Raw genomic sequence first — 13,066 nt, forward strand, 5'->3', positions numbered from 1 at the left:
AACGAACGAAGGAAGATTTTTTCTTTAAAAAAAACAAATAAATCATAATTATCAAAAATATTTAAGGAAAGAATTAAAAAACAAAAAGATTCTTCTTCCAATACCCAACGCATATTTACGCAGCCACACAGCGGAGAGAGAAAAGAAGAAGAAACAGAAACAGAGAGCTCGAGACTCTCTCTTATTAATGGCGGCCGCATCAGCACGAGCCTTCTTCTTGCTCTCTCGTGTAACAGACCTATCAAAGAAGAAGCTAATCCTTCACCAACCACCACCGTCTTCGTCTCCTCACCGGTTACCTTGTGCTCCGAATCGTGCGGTGTCTTCCTCCGCTGTAATTAGCTGTCTCAGCGGTGGTGGAGTTTCCTCCGACGATTCTTATGTATCTACTCGTCGGTCTAAGTTAGATCGAGGTTTCGCTGTGATCGCGAATTTGGTGAATCGGATCCAGCCGCTTGATACGTCTGTTATCTCTAAAGGCTTATCCGATTCAGCTAAGGATTCGATGAAGCAGACGATTTCTTCTATGCTTGGACTTCTCCCTTCCGATCAATTCTCCGTTTCCGTTACCATCTCCGAGAAGCCTCTTTATCGTCTCCTTATTTCTTCCATCATCACCGGGTAAATAAAATCAACCGTCCGGATTTTGAATATCTCTAATGGGAATTTTGTTGGAACACTGTGTGTGAATTTAGGGATTTTGTGGTTTTAGGTATACATTGTGGAATGCGGAGTATCGTGTATCACTGAGGAGGAATTTCGATATACCGATTGATCCTCGAAAGGAGGAGGAGGATCAATCTTCGAAAGACAATGTTAGATTTGGTTCAGAGAAGGCAGTGAGTGAGGACTTAGGGAATTGTGTTGAGGAATTTGAGAGATTGAGTCCTCAGGTGTTTGGAGACTTGTCACCTGAAGCGTTGAGCTATATTCAGCATTTGCAGTCTGAGTTATCTTCCATGAAAGAGGTAATGTCAAAGACTCAGATTCTGTTCCCATGAAAGATGGTTTGTGATACTTTTAAGCTCCTAAATACTTGTTTTGTTCTTAATGTGTCTATTTCAGGAGCTAGATTCACAAAAGAAGAAAGCTTTACAGATAGAATGTGAGAAAGGAAACAAGAATGATTTGTTGGATTATTTGCGTTCCTTGGATCCCGAGATGGTACTTAACGTTGAGGTTCATTTGATTTTTATTGTCACTCTCAAGAACCTTAGTCTGATGACAAGAATCATATTGGCAGGTGACTGAGTTATCTCAACTTTCTTCACCGGAAGTGGAAGAGATTGTGAACCAACTTGTCCAAAACGTATTAGAGAGGCTCTTCGAAGACCAGACTACTTCAAATTTCATGCAAAATCCTGGCATAAGGACTACAGAAGGTGGTGATGGAACTGGTAGAAAGGTAGACACATCCAGGGATTACCTTGCAAAGCTCCTTTTCTGGTAAGTCTTTTTAACTCCTCTTATTCGCAAATAATTAGAACAGAGCTTGTTAATCTCATCGAATCGATGGTCTGTTTCGTCTCAGGTGCATGCTATTGGGACATCATTTAAGAGGTTTGGAGAATAGATTACATCTCAGTTGTGTCGCTGGGTTGCTGTAATATCAGAGAATCAGAAAAAGGAGACCCAAAAAAAAAAGAAACACCAATGTATATTCTTCTCCCTCATTTTGATTTCTTTAATCTAAGCGTTAAGTTATTATCTACCAATGCCCCCATGCAAATTGCCACCTCTTTGAGTTCTTCTAATTAGGTTTAAATGTCCAGATAGTGTTAGCTAATCAAAGTTTACGAACAAAGGTTATAAGGATCACTAGAATTATAAAGTTCTTCAAAAGCGTAGTTTTTGCTTTCTTTGAGAATTTAAATCTGTTGAAGGTAAATCATACTAGTCTTCAAATGGATCGTAGTGTCATTTGTGTATAATTGTTAGTATAATTTGATTCATTAATCTCTTTTAATCAACTAATTTGACTGTTTCTATATTGTTGTTCTTCAGGTAGATGGTTTGAGTATTTAGTCTAATTATTCACGTGTACCCACTTCACCTAACCACCCATCATGATAAATTACACAAGTGTATTCAATTTTGATTTAATTTTCAGAAGAATAGTGATTAACCAAAGTAATTTTAAATTTTTAAAACGTGTTCAGTTTAAATTTGTTATTTTAATCAAATATCGTTATCGAAGTTTGGTTTCTTAATTCCGTCTGGTTTATATGGATAGAAGTAGAACATATAGTGATACAATAAGGTAGGTGAGTTTTGTTTGATTTATTTTGCTTCTTAATAAAAATAGGTAGAAGAACTTTAGAACAGAAAACAAAAGCAAAATGAAGAAATTCTTATGAACACGAAACCAACCGAAAAAACAGCAGTAGGTAAGTAAACTTAGCATGTCACACAAGAAGCATTGGACTCTTTTACTTCAAATATACGAGTTTAAAGACCTCTTAACGGTACTACTAAAAGATGGGACTCCATCCAGTCTCAGAGGCCAACGCCTCAAGCCCCTTCGGTTCTCTCTCTGCCGCCACATTTTACTCCCGCCACTCCGTCGCCCATTCCTCCGCCTTTGTCACCAACCCAACCGGCCTCAAACTCTTTACCCAATGGTGGACTCCACTCAACCGTCCACCACTCGGCCTCATTGCTGTTGTCCATGGCTTCACCGGCGAATCCAGCTGGTTCCTTCAACTAACATCCGTCCTCTTCGCCAAATCCGGATACCTAACTTGCGCCATCGACCACCAAGGCCACGGCTTCTCAGACGGTTTAACCGCTCACATCCCAAACATCAACCTAATTGTCGACGACTGCATCTCCTTTTTTGACGACTTCCGTAAGCGTCACGCTTCCTTCTCATCTCTCCCTTCCTTCCTCTACTCCGAATCCCTTGGTGGCGCAATCGCTCTCTACATTACCCTCCGCCAGAAACACCAGTGGAACGGTCTTATCCTCAGCGGCGCAATGTGCTCGATCAGCCACAAATTCAAACCTCCCTGGCCGTTACAACACCTCTTAACCCTAGCAGCTACTCTCATCCCCACCTGGCGCGTCGTCCCCACTCGCGGCTCCATCGCCGGCGTCTCTTTCAAGGAACCATGGAAACGGAAACTAGCCTATGCTAACCCAAACAGAACCGTCGGTAAACCACGAGCAGCCACGGCCTACGAGCTCGTACGAGTCTGCGAGGATCTTCAAAGTAGGTTTGAAGAAGTTGAAGTCCCCTTGATGATTGTGCACGGTGGAGACGACGTCGTCTGCGATCCGGCCTCCGTCGAGGAGCTTTACCGGAGATGCAGTAGCAGAGACAAGACAATAAAGATTTATCCAGGGATGTGGCATCAGCTAATAGGAGAGTCGGAGGAGAACGTCGACTTGGTGTTCGGTGATGTTTTGGATTGGATTATGAAACGATCTGAAATCTCCAGAACCAAAGCTTAAAGTTTGCATATATAATAAATAAATAATCATAATTCAAATTTTATATTAGTAAACAAATCCGAGAGTTTTGTATTTGAGATCCTCAAGAATAGGTCAACTAAAATTCTAAATTCTAAAGAAATATTGTTAACAAAAGATGAGAATAACTTTTAATCTCTTGGGGATGCCATTGAAGAAAAATGAAAGATATAATGAAGGAAGTGGAAGGGAAAGTGAAGTTTTCAATGGCGGATTCGACTATGATGTTACTTGTTCAACAAGCAATGGACAAAGCCCATGAAAAGATCAAAACCAAACACGGTCTTCTCCTCCGTCTCAATGCCATATCTATTTTCTACGAGCTAGCTGTGATACAGCTCGAGAGCTGTCTTAGTTTTGTCCGACAAGAAACCGATAAACTAGAGAGTAACCACGAGGAAGTGGTTCGGGATCTGAGAGAGATTAAAGACAGACTTCACCACCGTCTCTTAGAGACCGAATTAGCCATTCTTGAGAAAGACAGACAGTTGTTAGAGATGTCTGAGAGCCAAGAGTCTCTGAGAAACGTGTTGGAGAGTAAAGAAACAGAGTTGGTTCATTTACAAGATCTTGAGAGGAAGAGATTTCATAGTAAGATTGGGGATTTTATTAAGGAAGATGAGTTTTCGGAGCTGAAGAGCTCTGTTGATCAACAAGTGATGAATCTTAGACAAAAGCTTGAGACAGAGTACGATGAATTGGGAGGAGAAACAGAGGATCCTTCAGGGGTTGATATTGATGTTTTGAAAGGGACAATGGATCTTGCTTTCAACAAGATGCATCACGCGATATTCTTGTCGGAGTTGGGTCCTATTGAGCAGAGTTGGAGATGGTCAATAGAGAGAGATTCAATGGCGTTACTGATAAAAGGTTTCATGAATGGTTTAGAGGAGAAGATGGAGAAGGTAATGATGGTTGTAAGAGATTATGAGTCGGGTTTTAAAGATCGGGTTTGTTCGATTCGTAGAGAGGTAGAGTGTTTAGAATCTCAGTTTGATCAGATCATCATCCATAGATCTTCATCTCCTAAATCATGTGTAGCAACAGCAGCAACAATATCATCATCATCTTCAATAGATTATGAAATTGGTGATGATAAAGAAGCAAAAGAAGATGGAGAAGAAGAACAAGATTCGAGCAATTTTCCTGTTTCGAAGTTGATAAAGAGTCATGAATCAATCATTAGGAGGAAAAGTGAAGAGCTTGCTCCTCCTAAGATCGAGTCTATTAAACGACAGAAGAGTTGCAACAGCTCTAGCTCGAAACGAGCTATTGATGATATTGTTGCAGGTCTTGATAGCTTAATGGGTCTTAACACTAAGCTATTCGAACAATTGTTCGATGATGATGATCGTGATAGACATGAGCATGATCTTGAAGTGGTAATGGATGACAATTTGGATGATGTTTGGATGAAAATGCAGAAGAATAACTCGGTGTTTTCAGACAATGCGATAGAGGATACAGAGATGAAATTAATAATATTGGAGGATACTTACTTGACTTTGCTCAAAGGTCTAAAAGCAGATGAGATCACAAACAATAGAAAAGCGGAAGAAGAAGAAGAATTCAAACAAGAAGTAAATTGGATTATTGTTACTGAGTTGTTAAGAGAAGTTTCAGAGACTGTGGAGAATCATGAAAAGATTGAAGCAAATAATAAACGAGTGATTGAGGAAGAAGTAAACAGAGCCTGCTTGGAAGTTTCTTTACTCTACGATGAGTTTGATTTCAAGATTCAAGAGAAGTTGAAGATGGTAACTTTGAGGTGAGTAGAAAAAGGGTTCTTGAAAAAACAAATCAAAACCTTTTTGTTGAATCTTACTAATGATCTTTTGTTTCTTTTTTGAGGTTACAAAACATGGAGATAAAGATTGATTCAACGATGGATTCTATCGCAGAGTTAAGGCGAAAAGAATCCGTATATAGAAGAGCTTTTGTTCTTGGGTCTGATAATCTAAGAAAGGCAGAAACTGAGGTAAAATAGTTTGTGATTTCATTCTTAAAATGTGAGAACTTTTAATGAGTAATATGAAACTGAGAAAAATTGCAGGTTGATCTTCTTGGAGATCAAGTTGATTTGCTTGTGAAGCTTCTCCAGAAAATACTTTGGACATTGCATCGACATCCATTGCTTCTCTGCAATAACTCAGACGTAAGTTAACCTCTCTAATTTTTAAGTAGATTGTTTCACAAGTAAGTATTTTCTTGTGGCTTTTTTCAGATATCGGAGATCTCAAAGATGATCAAGAAAGAGTTATCATCTGAGGATTCATAAAACCAATATAGTTTTTTTTTTTTTGGGGATCCCTTAGCATTTTCTATCACTTTAATGTTTCAAAAATTCCAAAATCCAATTCTACTACAGCCATTCTTTCTCTCTGTTTTTTCATAATTTTTTTAATATAAATTTATGAAAGTCAACTTCAATTTATTATATGGTTTCTAGAAAAATCTGTAAAGAAACTTTAAATTTATTACCAAAATACTGTTGTATTGAAAACAATAAGTATGTTTGTTATACATTTGTAACATGACTAGTAAAAATTAAATGACTCACCAATATTCTCTTATTCCGTCCAATTCACCATTTTCTATAAGAACACTAAAACCCATTATTCCACTTCTCAGACACACTAAAATATCTAAAAAAACCCTATCCAATTTCAGGAAAACAAACCCAGAAATGAAAACGAAACAGATCAAAGTGATGTTCTTCTTTTTATCAGTGATCATGGCGTTGCTCTGTCATCATCAATCCGAAGCTCAAGCGCGGAAACCAAGTCCCGATGATTGCTTCTCGTCAATAAAGAAGGTTCAAGGTTGTGTGGATGCTGTGAAAGCTGCCACTAAAGGAGATTTTAAAGGTTTGGGTAAGGATTGTTGCCACGCCATCAATGGCCTCGTCGACGATTGTTTTCCCATCATTTTCCCCGGAAAACCATACATTGTAGCACCCGTTAAGGATGCATGTGTTGTTAATTAATTATTAGACCAAATACTTGTTTCCTTGTAACGCAAGATACTCTGCGTTGGGTATACCTTATTTCCTAAGAAACTATTATATAAATCAATTAAATTGCTGTTTGATTTTCTCTCTTCCAAAAATCAATACAACAATCTAGTCAATGCATGCACTAAACACGTTTTCAATATCCAAAAATCCTCCAACAAATATCATCTCAATACTCAAATTATAAACTCATGTAAAAAAAAAAAATTGAGAAGACATTTAAGTGTGTTCTTTGAGATGCTCACACATTTTGGTTCTGGCGTGTTCTCTGATGAACTCTTGTAGCTGATCTGTTTCTCCTGTTAGTCCAGACGTCTCAGCGACCGTGACTTTGTTATGGCAATGCGAAAAAGAAAACACTTCTCCTTCAATCCCGAGAGTGAAGTCATTCGCTGATGATATTGCGCTCCTCGAAACCCTAAGTTTCTCTCTGCGAAACACACACATTAACAAAAGGAAATATCAATGAGAGCTTATTATCTTCAGGATTTAGAAACAGATAAAAAGAAATCAATCTCACATTTGTTTCTCCATCTGCTTGCTGATGAAATCTTTGGTGTATGCAGTTACTTTATCTGTCTTGTTACAGCAAAGCAGAACCGGGATCTTATTTGTAACAACGCCCGCATTGGTCAGAATGTCGTAAAGGTACCTGGAGAAGTAGTACAAACCATCTTTTAAGTGTTGTAAGAATAACTAATGCCTAAGCAAATCATCTCTTATGTGGTAATTGATAAATTACTCTGAAGCTGCCCGACAATTTGGGAGAAAATCCATCGCATCTGCGACAAACACAAGAGTGGTTGCTAGAGGCAAGTATTCTTCTAGCTTAGGAGAGTGCCCAGGAACATCCAAAAGATGAACAGGTTTCGTTTTTCCGATCCACTCTGTTTAAACACATGGCAATGTATGTTTAGTCCATAAAACAATATACATTCTTGAATAAACAAAACCAAAATGACGATCTTTCTCTACCATAGTGATTTTAGTGTGAAGCACAGAGGTGCTTTCGTTCGGTTCCATTGACGTTACAACACCCCGATGCGAATATTCATCTCGGAGCTGTCACCAACACAAAATGTAAATAAAACAATCTTAAAAATGACACAACATTCACCTAGTCGTAAAGTAAAAAACATTCTTCGAAACCCTAAATACTCACTCGATTGAAGAGCACTGTTAATTTTGCCACTTCCGCTTAAACCAGAGAAGAGTACTATATTGGTTTTCTTAGGTCTGAACAAGCGATCTGCAAAATGCAACTACTTACCAAATCTCATACAAAATTAGGAAATCATCAATGTGTGAGAACGGTGTCTAATACTTACCAAAAAAAGCATAATGATCGCTAGAAATAGAACATAAGTGGCATTAAAAAAATTTGTAGTCTCTTTTGATTGAAGAAACTCAATTCCTTGATGCAACCATTGCTTCGCCAGAATTTGCAAGTCCTCCATTTTCTTTATTTCTCTGGTGGTTTGGCTTCCTCTCTCCCTCTCTCTGCCTCCAAAACATTAAAAATTGCCACAATTAAGCTCGATCAAAGGGCAACATTTTGTTTCTATCAATCAACAAAGCAACACAACACCTAACAAGATGCAAACTTCTTCAAGGGAATAACGACTAAATAAACCAATTCTCAGTTTCTTTTAGGCATTTTAACAAACAAGATCTTGTGCAATATAAAGTTTCCACATAAGAACAATTCACCGACCAACGATAAAATTGAGTCCGTCGACCAAGAAAACCAGTTCCAAAACTATAATTCTAAATTGAAGGACAAATCTTCGAAATACTTACAAGAATAAAGTGAAGAGCGGCGTCGACGCAAACGGAGCCCCCAGACGCCGGTCACTAACACCAACGAAGATCTAAAGACATTTAAAACGTTTTGGGGTTACAAAAAAAAAATGGGCCAAACAAATTAAATAGGAAAAAAGAAGCCCATGTTTGAAATAACCTCAGCTTCTTCCCTCTCTGATTCTTTCTTCTTTTACTGTCTCTTTTTCAGCTTTAAAGCGGTGATGTTCTTCAAGTTCAGGAACTTGTAGGATTCATAAATCATCGATTGGATATTACAAAACGTAGCCAAAGTGAAGAACTTTGGTCTGTAGAATCACAAAAGACATGTGAATACCTTGCAAAGATGGTGTTTAAGAACAAGGGCTATTAAGAAAAAGGGCTATTAAGAACAATGATCTTTTGTTTCTTTTAACTTGGAGATAAATATTTATTCAACGATGGATTTTATAGTTGAGTTAAGGCGAAAAGAATCAGTTTATCGAACAACTTTTGTTCTTAGGTCTGAGAATCTCAGAAAGGCAAGGACTGAGGTAAAACAGTTTGTGATTTCATTCTTAATTAATTGTGAGATTTTTTAATGAATCATACTCCCTCTGTCCCAAGTTATAGGATGTTTTAGCATTTTTTCCTTTTCCATTTTATAAAATTTTTCCAGATTTCTATGCATAATTTATGTTTATTTAGTATGTTATGACCATTTAAATTTTGCAGTCTTTTTTTTTTATTGACTGAATTCCTATAAAAAAAAATAAACATTAATTATTTCTTAATCTTTGTGCTTTTACACAAAACATCTTATAAAATGGGACAGAGGGAGTATGAAACTTTGCAAGGTGATCTGCTTGGAGATCAAGTTGACTCGCTTGCATGTAAAGCTTCTCCGGAAAACACTTTGGACATCCATTGCTTCTCTGCAATAACTCAGATGTAAGTTAACCTCTCTGTTTTTAAATAAACGGTTTCACAAGTAATCTTTACGTAGAAAATCTGTATTGCCTGTTGAGTTTTTCTCTCTCCATTTTTTCATAAATTTTTTTGTAATATAAATTTATGTAAGTCAACTTCAATTTATAAAATTTCTAAAAATTCTGTAGAGTAGTTTTGAATTGAAAACAATAAATATGCTTACCAATTGTTTGTTATTCAATTGTAACAATTAAATGATTAACCAAAATTCTCATATTTAGTCCAAGTCCATTTTCTATAAGAAGTAAGAACCCTAAAACTCCTTTTTCACTTCTCAGATACACTACAACTACAAGATCTAAAAAAAACAAAAAAATTGTCCAATTCCAGAAAACAAATTAAAATGGGAACAAAACAGATCGTCACAGTGATGTTCTTCATTTTATCAGTGATCATGGCGTTGCTTTGTCATCATCAATCCGAAGCTCAAGCGCCGATACCAAATCCCGGTGATTGCTTCTCGTCAATAAAGAATGTTAAAGGTTGTGTCGATGCTCTGAAAGCTGCCACTAAAGGACATCTTAAAGGTTTGGGCAAGGATTGTTGCCACGCCATCAATGGCCTCGTCGACGATTGTTTTCCGATCCTTTTCCCCGGAAAACACTACATTGCAGTACTCGTTAAGGATGCATGTGCTTTTAATTAATTATTAGATCAAATAATTGTTTCCTTGTAACGCAAGACACTCCGCGTTTGGGTATACCTTTTTTTCCTAAGAAAATTTAATAAATCAGTAAAAGTGCTGTTTGATTTTATCTCTAACCAAAGTCAATAAAATTCAGTCAATGCATAGGCACTAAACAAGTTTTCAACATTCAAAAAATCCTCCAACAACATCTTAATTAATTCTCAAATTATAAACTCATATACAAAAAAAAAAACAAAGAGAAGCCTACACGAGTGGTCTAGTGGTAGCTAATGATGACTAGGGTAGGTTATAATTAATGAGTTACCCCATGTTCGATTTGTCCTAGAAACTACTCCACAATTGTGTGGGTGTCATGGGTTTTCACATGGCTCCATTGTCCGTGAGAATAGTTGGATCTCATGATCAACTTGATCTGTGAGTTATCCTCTCTGTTTTTAAGTAGACTGTTTCACAAGTCTAGGTAGAAATCTGTATTGCCTGTTGAGTTTTTTTTTTTATTTCCAAAAACATAACATGCAATAACTCAGATGTAAAAGTTAACCTCTCTATTTTTTTCATGAAACCAATACATCTTTTTTTTTTGGAATTTCCCTTTATAGTGTTTCAAAATTTCCAAAATCCAATTCTACTACAACCATTCTTTTCCTCTCTCTTTTTCATACATTTTTTAATATAAATTTATGAAAGTCAACTTCAATTTATAAAATTCCTAAATATTCTGTAAGACACTTTGAATTTATTACCAAAATATTTTTGTATTGAAAACAATAAATATGCTTACCAATATTTGTTATTCATGAAATGTAGCAATTAAATGACTAACCAAAATTCTCATATTTAGTCCAAGTTCATTTTCTATAAGAACCCTAAAACTTTTCTTTCCACTTCTCAGACACACTACAACTACAAGATCTAAAAAAAAAAAACTGTCCAATTCCAGAAAACAAAAATGGGGACAAAACAGATCGTCACAGTGATATTCTTTTTTTTTATCTGTGATCATGGCGTTGCTTTGTCATCATCAAAGCATGTTAAATCCCGGTGATTGCTTCTCGTCAATAAAGAATGTTAAAGGTTGTGTGGATGGTGTGAAAGCTGCCACTAAAAGAGATTTCAAGGTTTGAGCAAGGATTGTTGCCAAGCCATCAATGGCCTCGTCAACCATTATTTTCTGATCCTTTTCCCCGGAAAACCATACATTGCACTACGCGTTAACCATGCAGGTTATGGTAATTAATTATTAAATCAAATACTTGTTTCCTTGTAACACAAAACACCCTGCGTTTGGGTATACCTTTTTTCCTAAGAAAAATTTAATAAATCAATAAAAAGTGTTGTTTGATTTTTTCACTTACCAAAATGAAAATTCAATAAAATCCGGTCAATGCATATGCACTAAACAAGTTTTCAATATCCAAAAAATCCTCCAACAACATCTTAATTCTGAAATTATAATAAAGTCATGTATAAAATAATAATAAAGAGAAGCCCACACGAGTGCTCTAGTGGTAGTGAAACTAATAAGGAAGGTTATAATTAATGAGCTACTCAAGTTCAATTTATCCTAGAAACTACTCCACAAATATGTGGATGTCATGGATTTTCACATCGCTCTCCTTAGCCCCGAGTTTAGTCGGATTTTATGGCCCATTGATCCGAGAACCAGTTAGGAAAAAAAGTTCCCTCGACCTAGTTCGAATTTTATGGTGTCTGTTGAACAATATCACCTAAATTATAAAAAAAAAAAGAAAAAAACTCTAAAATCACATTATCAAGTTTTTGTTGCAAAAATATCATCATTAGGGTTTAATATTCCACCATTTAAAAAATATTTGGGTTCATATTTCTATTTTAGGGTTTAATATTCCAACATTTAAAAAGAATTTTGATTTAATTTAATATAAATTAAATGGTATTATCGGAAGAAAAAAAAATAATGATGGTATTTTTGGAATAAAAACTAAAAAAATATAGTATTTCAGAAAAATGCCTAAAATTAAAAGACATTTAAAGTTGTATTCTTTGAAATGCTCACTTTGTTTTTTTCCACTCTATTAAACACATGACAATGTGTGTCTGGTTTAGTCCATTTTTGAATTAACAAAAAAATGCATGTGAGATCTTTCTTACCACAAAGATATTAGTCGGAAGGCACTCCAAACTCGTATCAGGCAGTGTGGTGGCCCAATTCTGGATCTCATGAATCTCATAGTCCGTTCGACCCGAGTCCGCTCGGAGCTCATAGTGTCCGTTGAATCGTTGAACCGTTGAACCACGAGAGTAGTTTACTCTGTAACACTTTGGTGCGTTCCTAGCGGAGCTGACCGGATCAGCCGATAGGGTTTATCAAAAAAAAAAAGGTGGTGCCTTTGATTGAAATTACAACACCCTGCTGCGAAAATTCATCTTAGAACAGTCACAAATACAAAATGTAAACAAATTAATAAAACCATCTTAAAATATATGACAAAAACACAGCCCTCCCATTTCACTCCCTCCCAACTCGTTGGAATACAGGGATTGCCGTTCCATTTCATTTCGTTCGGAATGCCAAGAGAAGACTTTAGTGCCTCCATAGCCATCCATTCATCTTGACCAGCGGATCAGTAGCGATGCTATAAAGGCACAAAGGCAAACAGATCAGAATAGGATAGATGTCAATTTCTCCGCAAAATGCAACACATGTATGAATAACCTCAGCTTCACTCCTTCGGTGATGTTCTTTAAAGAACAGATTTTGTGCGATCTAAAAATTTTCTTCATAAGAATAACACAGACTGTGGTGAAAGAGACGATGATGGAGAAAATTTAGGACTCACTGCTGAGAAGTAAGCATCATCATGAGCACGACGGTGATAGGGGAGACGACGACGACAAAAAGGGTTTTCTCGAAACAATTAATATAGTTTAAAATATTTATAAGATACTACTAAAACAAAGGGTTTGTACATCAATACAAATTAGTTTACTAGGCAAAAAAACAAGAATATGTCGATAAATTGTTTTCTAACTAAAAATAATCTCGACTTATTTAATAAAAAGAAATCTATATAACACTTGATTACAACAAATGTATCATGAAAATTATATATTTGCACATTGAACGGATCGTAATCTAGTATACAATATACAGTGTGATAGTATTAACCTAAACCTAGGTATAT

The 13,066-nt window shown here is 36.3% G+C and overlaps 6 protein-coding genes across 6 annotated transcripts; 5 read left to right on the plus strand and 1 right to left on the minus strand.

Annotated features, from left to right (window-relative positions):
* Positions 1 to 60: 60 nt before the first annotated feature.
* Positions 61 to 1,715, plus strand: LOC9307709. Its single transcript, XM_002871594.2, has 5 exons — positions 61 to 621; positions 713 to 968; positions 1,066 to 1,164; positions 1,244 to 1,446; positions 1,532 to 1,715. The coding sequence occupies exons 1-5, from the start codon at positions 188 to 190 to the stop codon at positions 1,605 to 1,607; spliced, it is 1,068 nt and encodes a 355-aa protein (XP_002871640.1). The 5' UTR covers positions 61 to 187; the 3' UTR covers positions 1,608 to 1,715.
* A 98-nt stretch (positions 1,716 to 1,813) lies between these two features.
* Positions 1,814 to 3,545, plus strand: LOC9307710 (caffeoylshikimate esterase). Its single transcript, XM_002871595.2, has one exon. It carries the CDS (start codon positions 2,479 to 2,481, stop codon positions 3,451 to 3,453), a length of 975 nt encoding a protein of 324 aa, XP_002871641.1. The 5' UTR covers positions 1,814 to 2,478; the 3' UTR covers positions 3,454 to 3,545.
* A 71-nt stretch (positions 3,546 to 3,616) lies between these two features.
* Positions 3,617 to 5,849, plus strand: LOC9307711 (WPP domain-associated protein). Its single transcript, XM_002871596.2, has 4 exons — positions 3,617 to 5,239; positions 5,323 to 5,449; positions 5,525 to 5,626; positions 5,696 to 5,849. Exons 1-4 carry the CDS (start codon positions 3,633 to 3,635, stop codon positions 5,747 to 5,749), a joined length of 1,890 nt encoding a protein of 629 aa, XP_002871642.1. The 5' UTR covers positions 3,617 to 3,632; the 3' UTR covers positions 5,750 to 5,849.
* A 235-nt stretch (positions 5,850 to 6,084) lies between these two features.
* Positions 6,085 to 6,564, plus strand: LOC9307712. Its single transcript, XM_002871597.2, has one exon. The coding sequence runs from the start codon at positions 6,158 to 6,160 to the stop codon at positions 6,455 to 6,457; it is 300 nt and encodes a 99-aa protein (XP_002871643.1). The 5' UTR covers positions 6,085 to 6,157; the 3' UTR covers positions 6,458 to 6,564.
* Positions 6,565 to 6,703: 139 nt separating this feature from the next.
* Positions 6,704 to 7,507, minus strand: LOC9307713 (signal recognition particle receptor subunit beta). The gene is made up of 4 exons (XM_021023868.1): positions 7,438 to 7,507; positions 7,227 to 7,371; positions 7,005 to 7,136; positions 6,704 to 6,914 (listed from the first exon to the last, which is right to left on the minus strand). The coding sequence occupies exons 1-4, from the start codon at positions 7,505 to 7,507 to the stop codon at positions 6,704 to 6,706; spliced, it is 558 nt and encodes a 185-aa protein (XP_020879527.1).
* A 1,886-nt stretch (positions 7,508 to 9,393) lies between these two features.
* On the plus strand, positions 9,394 to 11,758 carry LOC9309769. Its single transcript, XM_021023180.1, has one exon. The coding sequence runs from the start codon at positions 9,597 to 9,599 to the stop codon at positions 9,897 to 9,899; it is 303 nt and encodes a 100-aa protein (XP_020878839.1). The 5' UTR covers positions 9,394 to 9,596; the 3' UTR covers positions 9,900 to 11,758.
* The last annotated feature ends 1,308 nt before the right edge of the window (positions 11,759 to 13,066 follow it).

Source organism: Arabidopsis lyrata (genome assembly GCF_000004255.2).
Source record: "Arabidopsis lyrata subsp. lyrata unplaced genomic scaffold ARALYscaffold_6, whole genome shotgun sequence".
Classification (NCBI taxonomy): domain Eukaryota; kingdom Viridiplantae; phylum Streptophyta; class Magnoliopsida; order Brassicales; family Brassicaceae; genus Arabidopsis; species Arabidopsis lyrata.

Bases quoted from the DNA above. Each gene is read 5' to 3' on its own strand.
- LOC9307709 (XM_002871594.2), top strand. From the start codon at position 188: ATGGCGGCCGCATCAGCACGAGCCTTCTTCTTGCTCTCTCGTGTAACA. The intron at 622-712 runs GTAAATAAAATC...TTGTGGTTTTAG, and splicing joins ATTTCTTCCATCATCACCGG to GTATACATTGTGGAATGCGG. The intron at 1,165-1,243 runs GTACTTAACGTT...TCATATTGGCAG, and splicing joins GTTCCTTGGATCCCGAGATG to GTGACTGAGTTATCTCAACT.
- LOC9307710 (XM_002871595.2), top strand. From the start codon at position 2,479: ATGGGACTCCATCCAGTCTCAGAGGCCAACGCCTCAAGCCCCTTCGGT.
- LOC9307711 (XM_002871596.2), top strand. From the start codon at position 3,633: ATGAAAGATATAATGAAGGAAGTGGAAGGGAAAGTGAAGTTTTCAATG. The intron at 5,450-5,524 runs GTAAAATAGTTT...GAAAAATTGCAG, and splicing joins TAAGAAAGGCAGAAACTGAG to GTTGATCTTCTTGGAGATCA. The intron at 5,627-5,695 runs GTAAGTTAACCT...GGCTTTTTTCAG, and splicing joins TTCTCTGCAATAACTCAGAC to ATATCGGAGATCTCAAAGAT.
- LOC9307712 (XM_002871597.2), top strand. From the start codon at position 6,158: ATGAAAACGAAACAGATCAAAGTGATGTTCTTCTTTTTATCAGTGATC.
- LOC9307713 (XM_021023868.1), bottom strand. From the start codon at position 7,507: ATGGAACCGAACGAAAGCACCTCTGTGCTTCACACTAAAATCACTATG. The intron at 7,372-7,437 runs GTTTTGTTTATT...GTGTTTAAACAG, and splicing joins AGAGAAAGATCGTCATTTTG to AGTGGATCGGAAAAACGAAA. The intron at 6,915-7,004 runs GTGAGATTGATT...TGTGTTTCGCAG, and splicing joins AAGCAGATGGAGAAACAAAT to AGAGAAACTTAGGGTTTCGA.
- LOC9309769 (XM_021023180.1), top strand. From the start codon at position 9,597: ATGGGAACAAAACAGATCGTCACAGTGATGTTCTTCATTTTATCAGTG.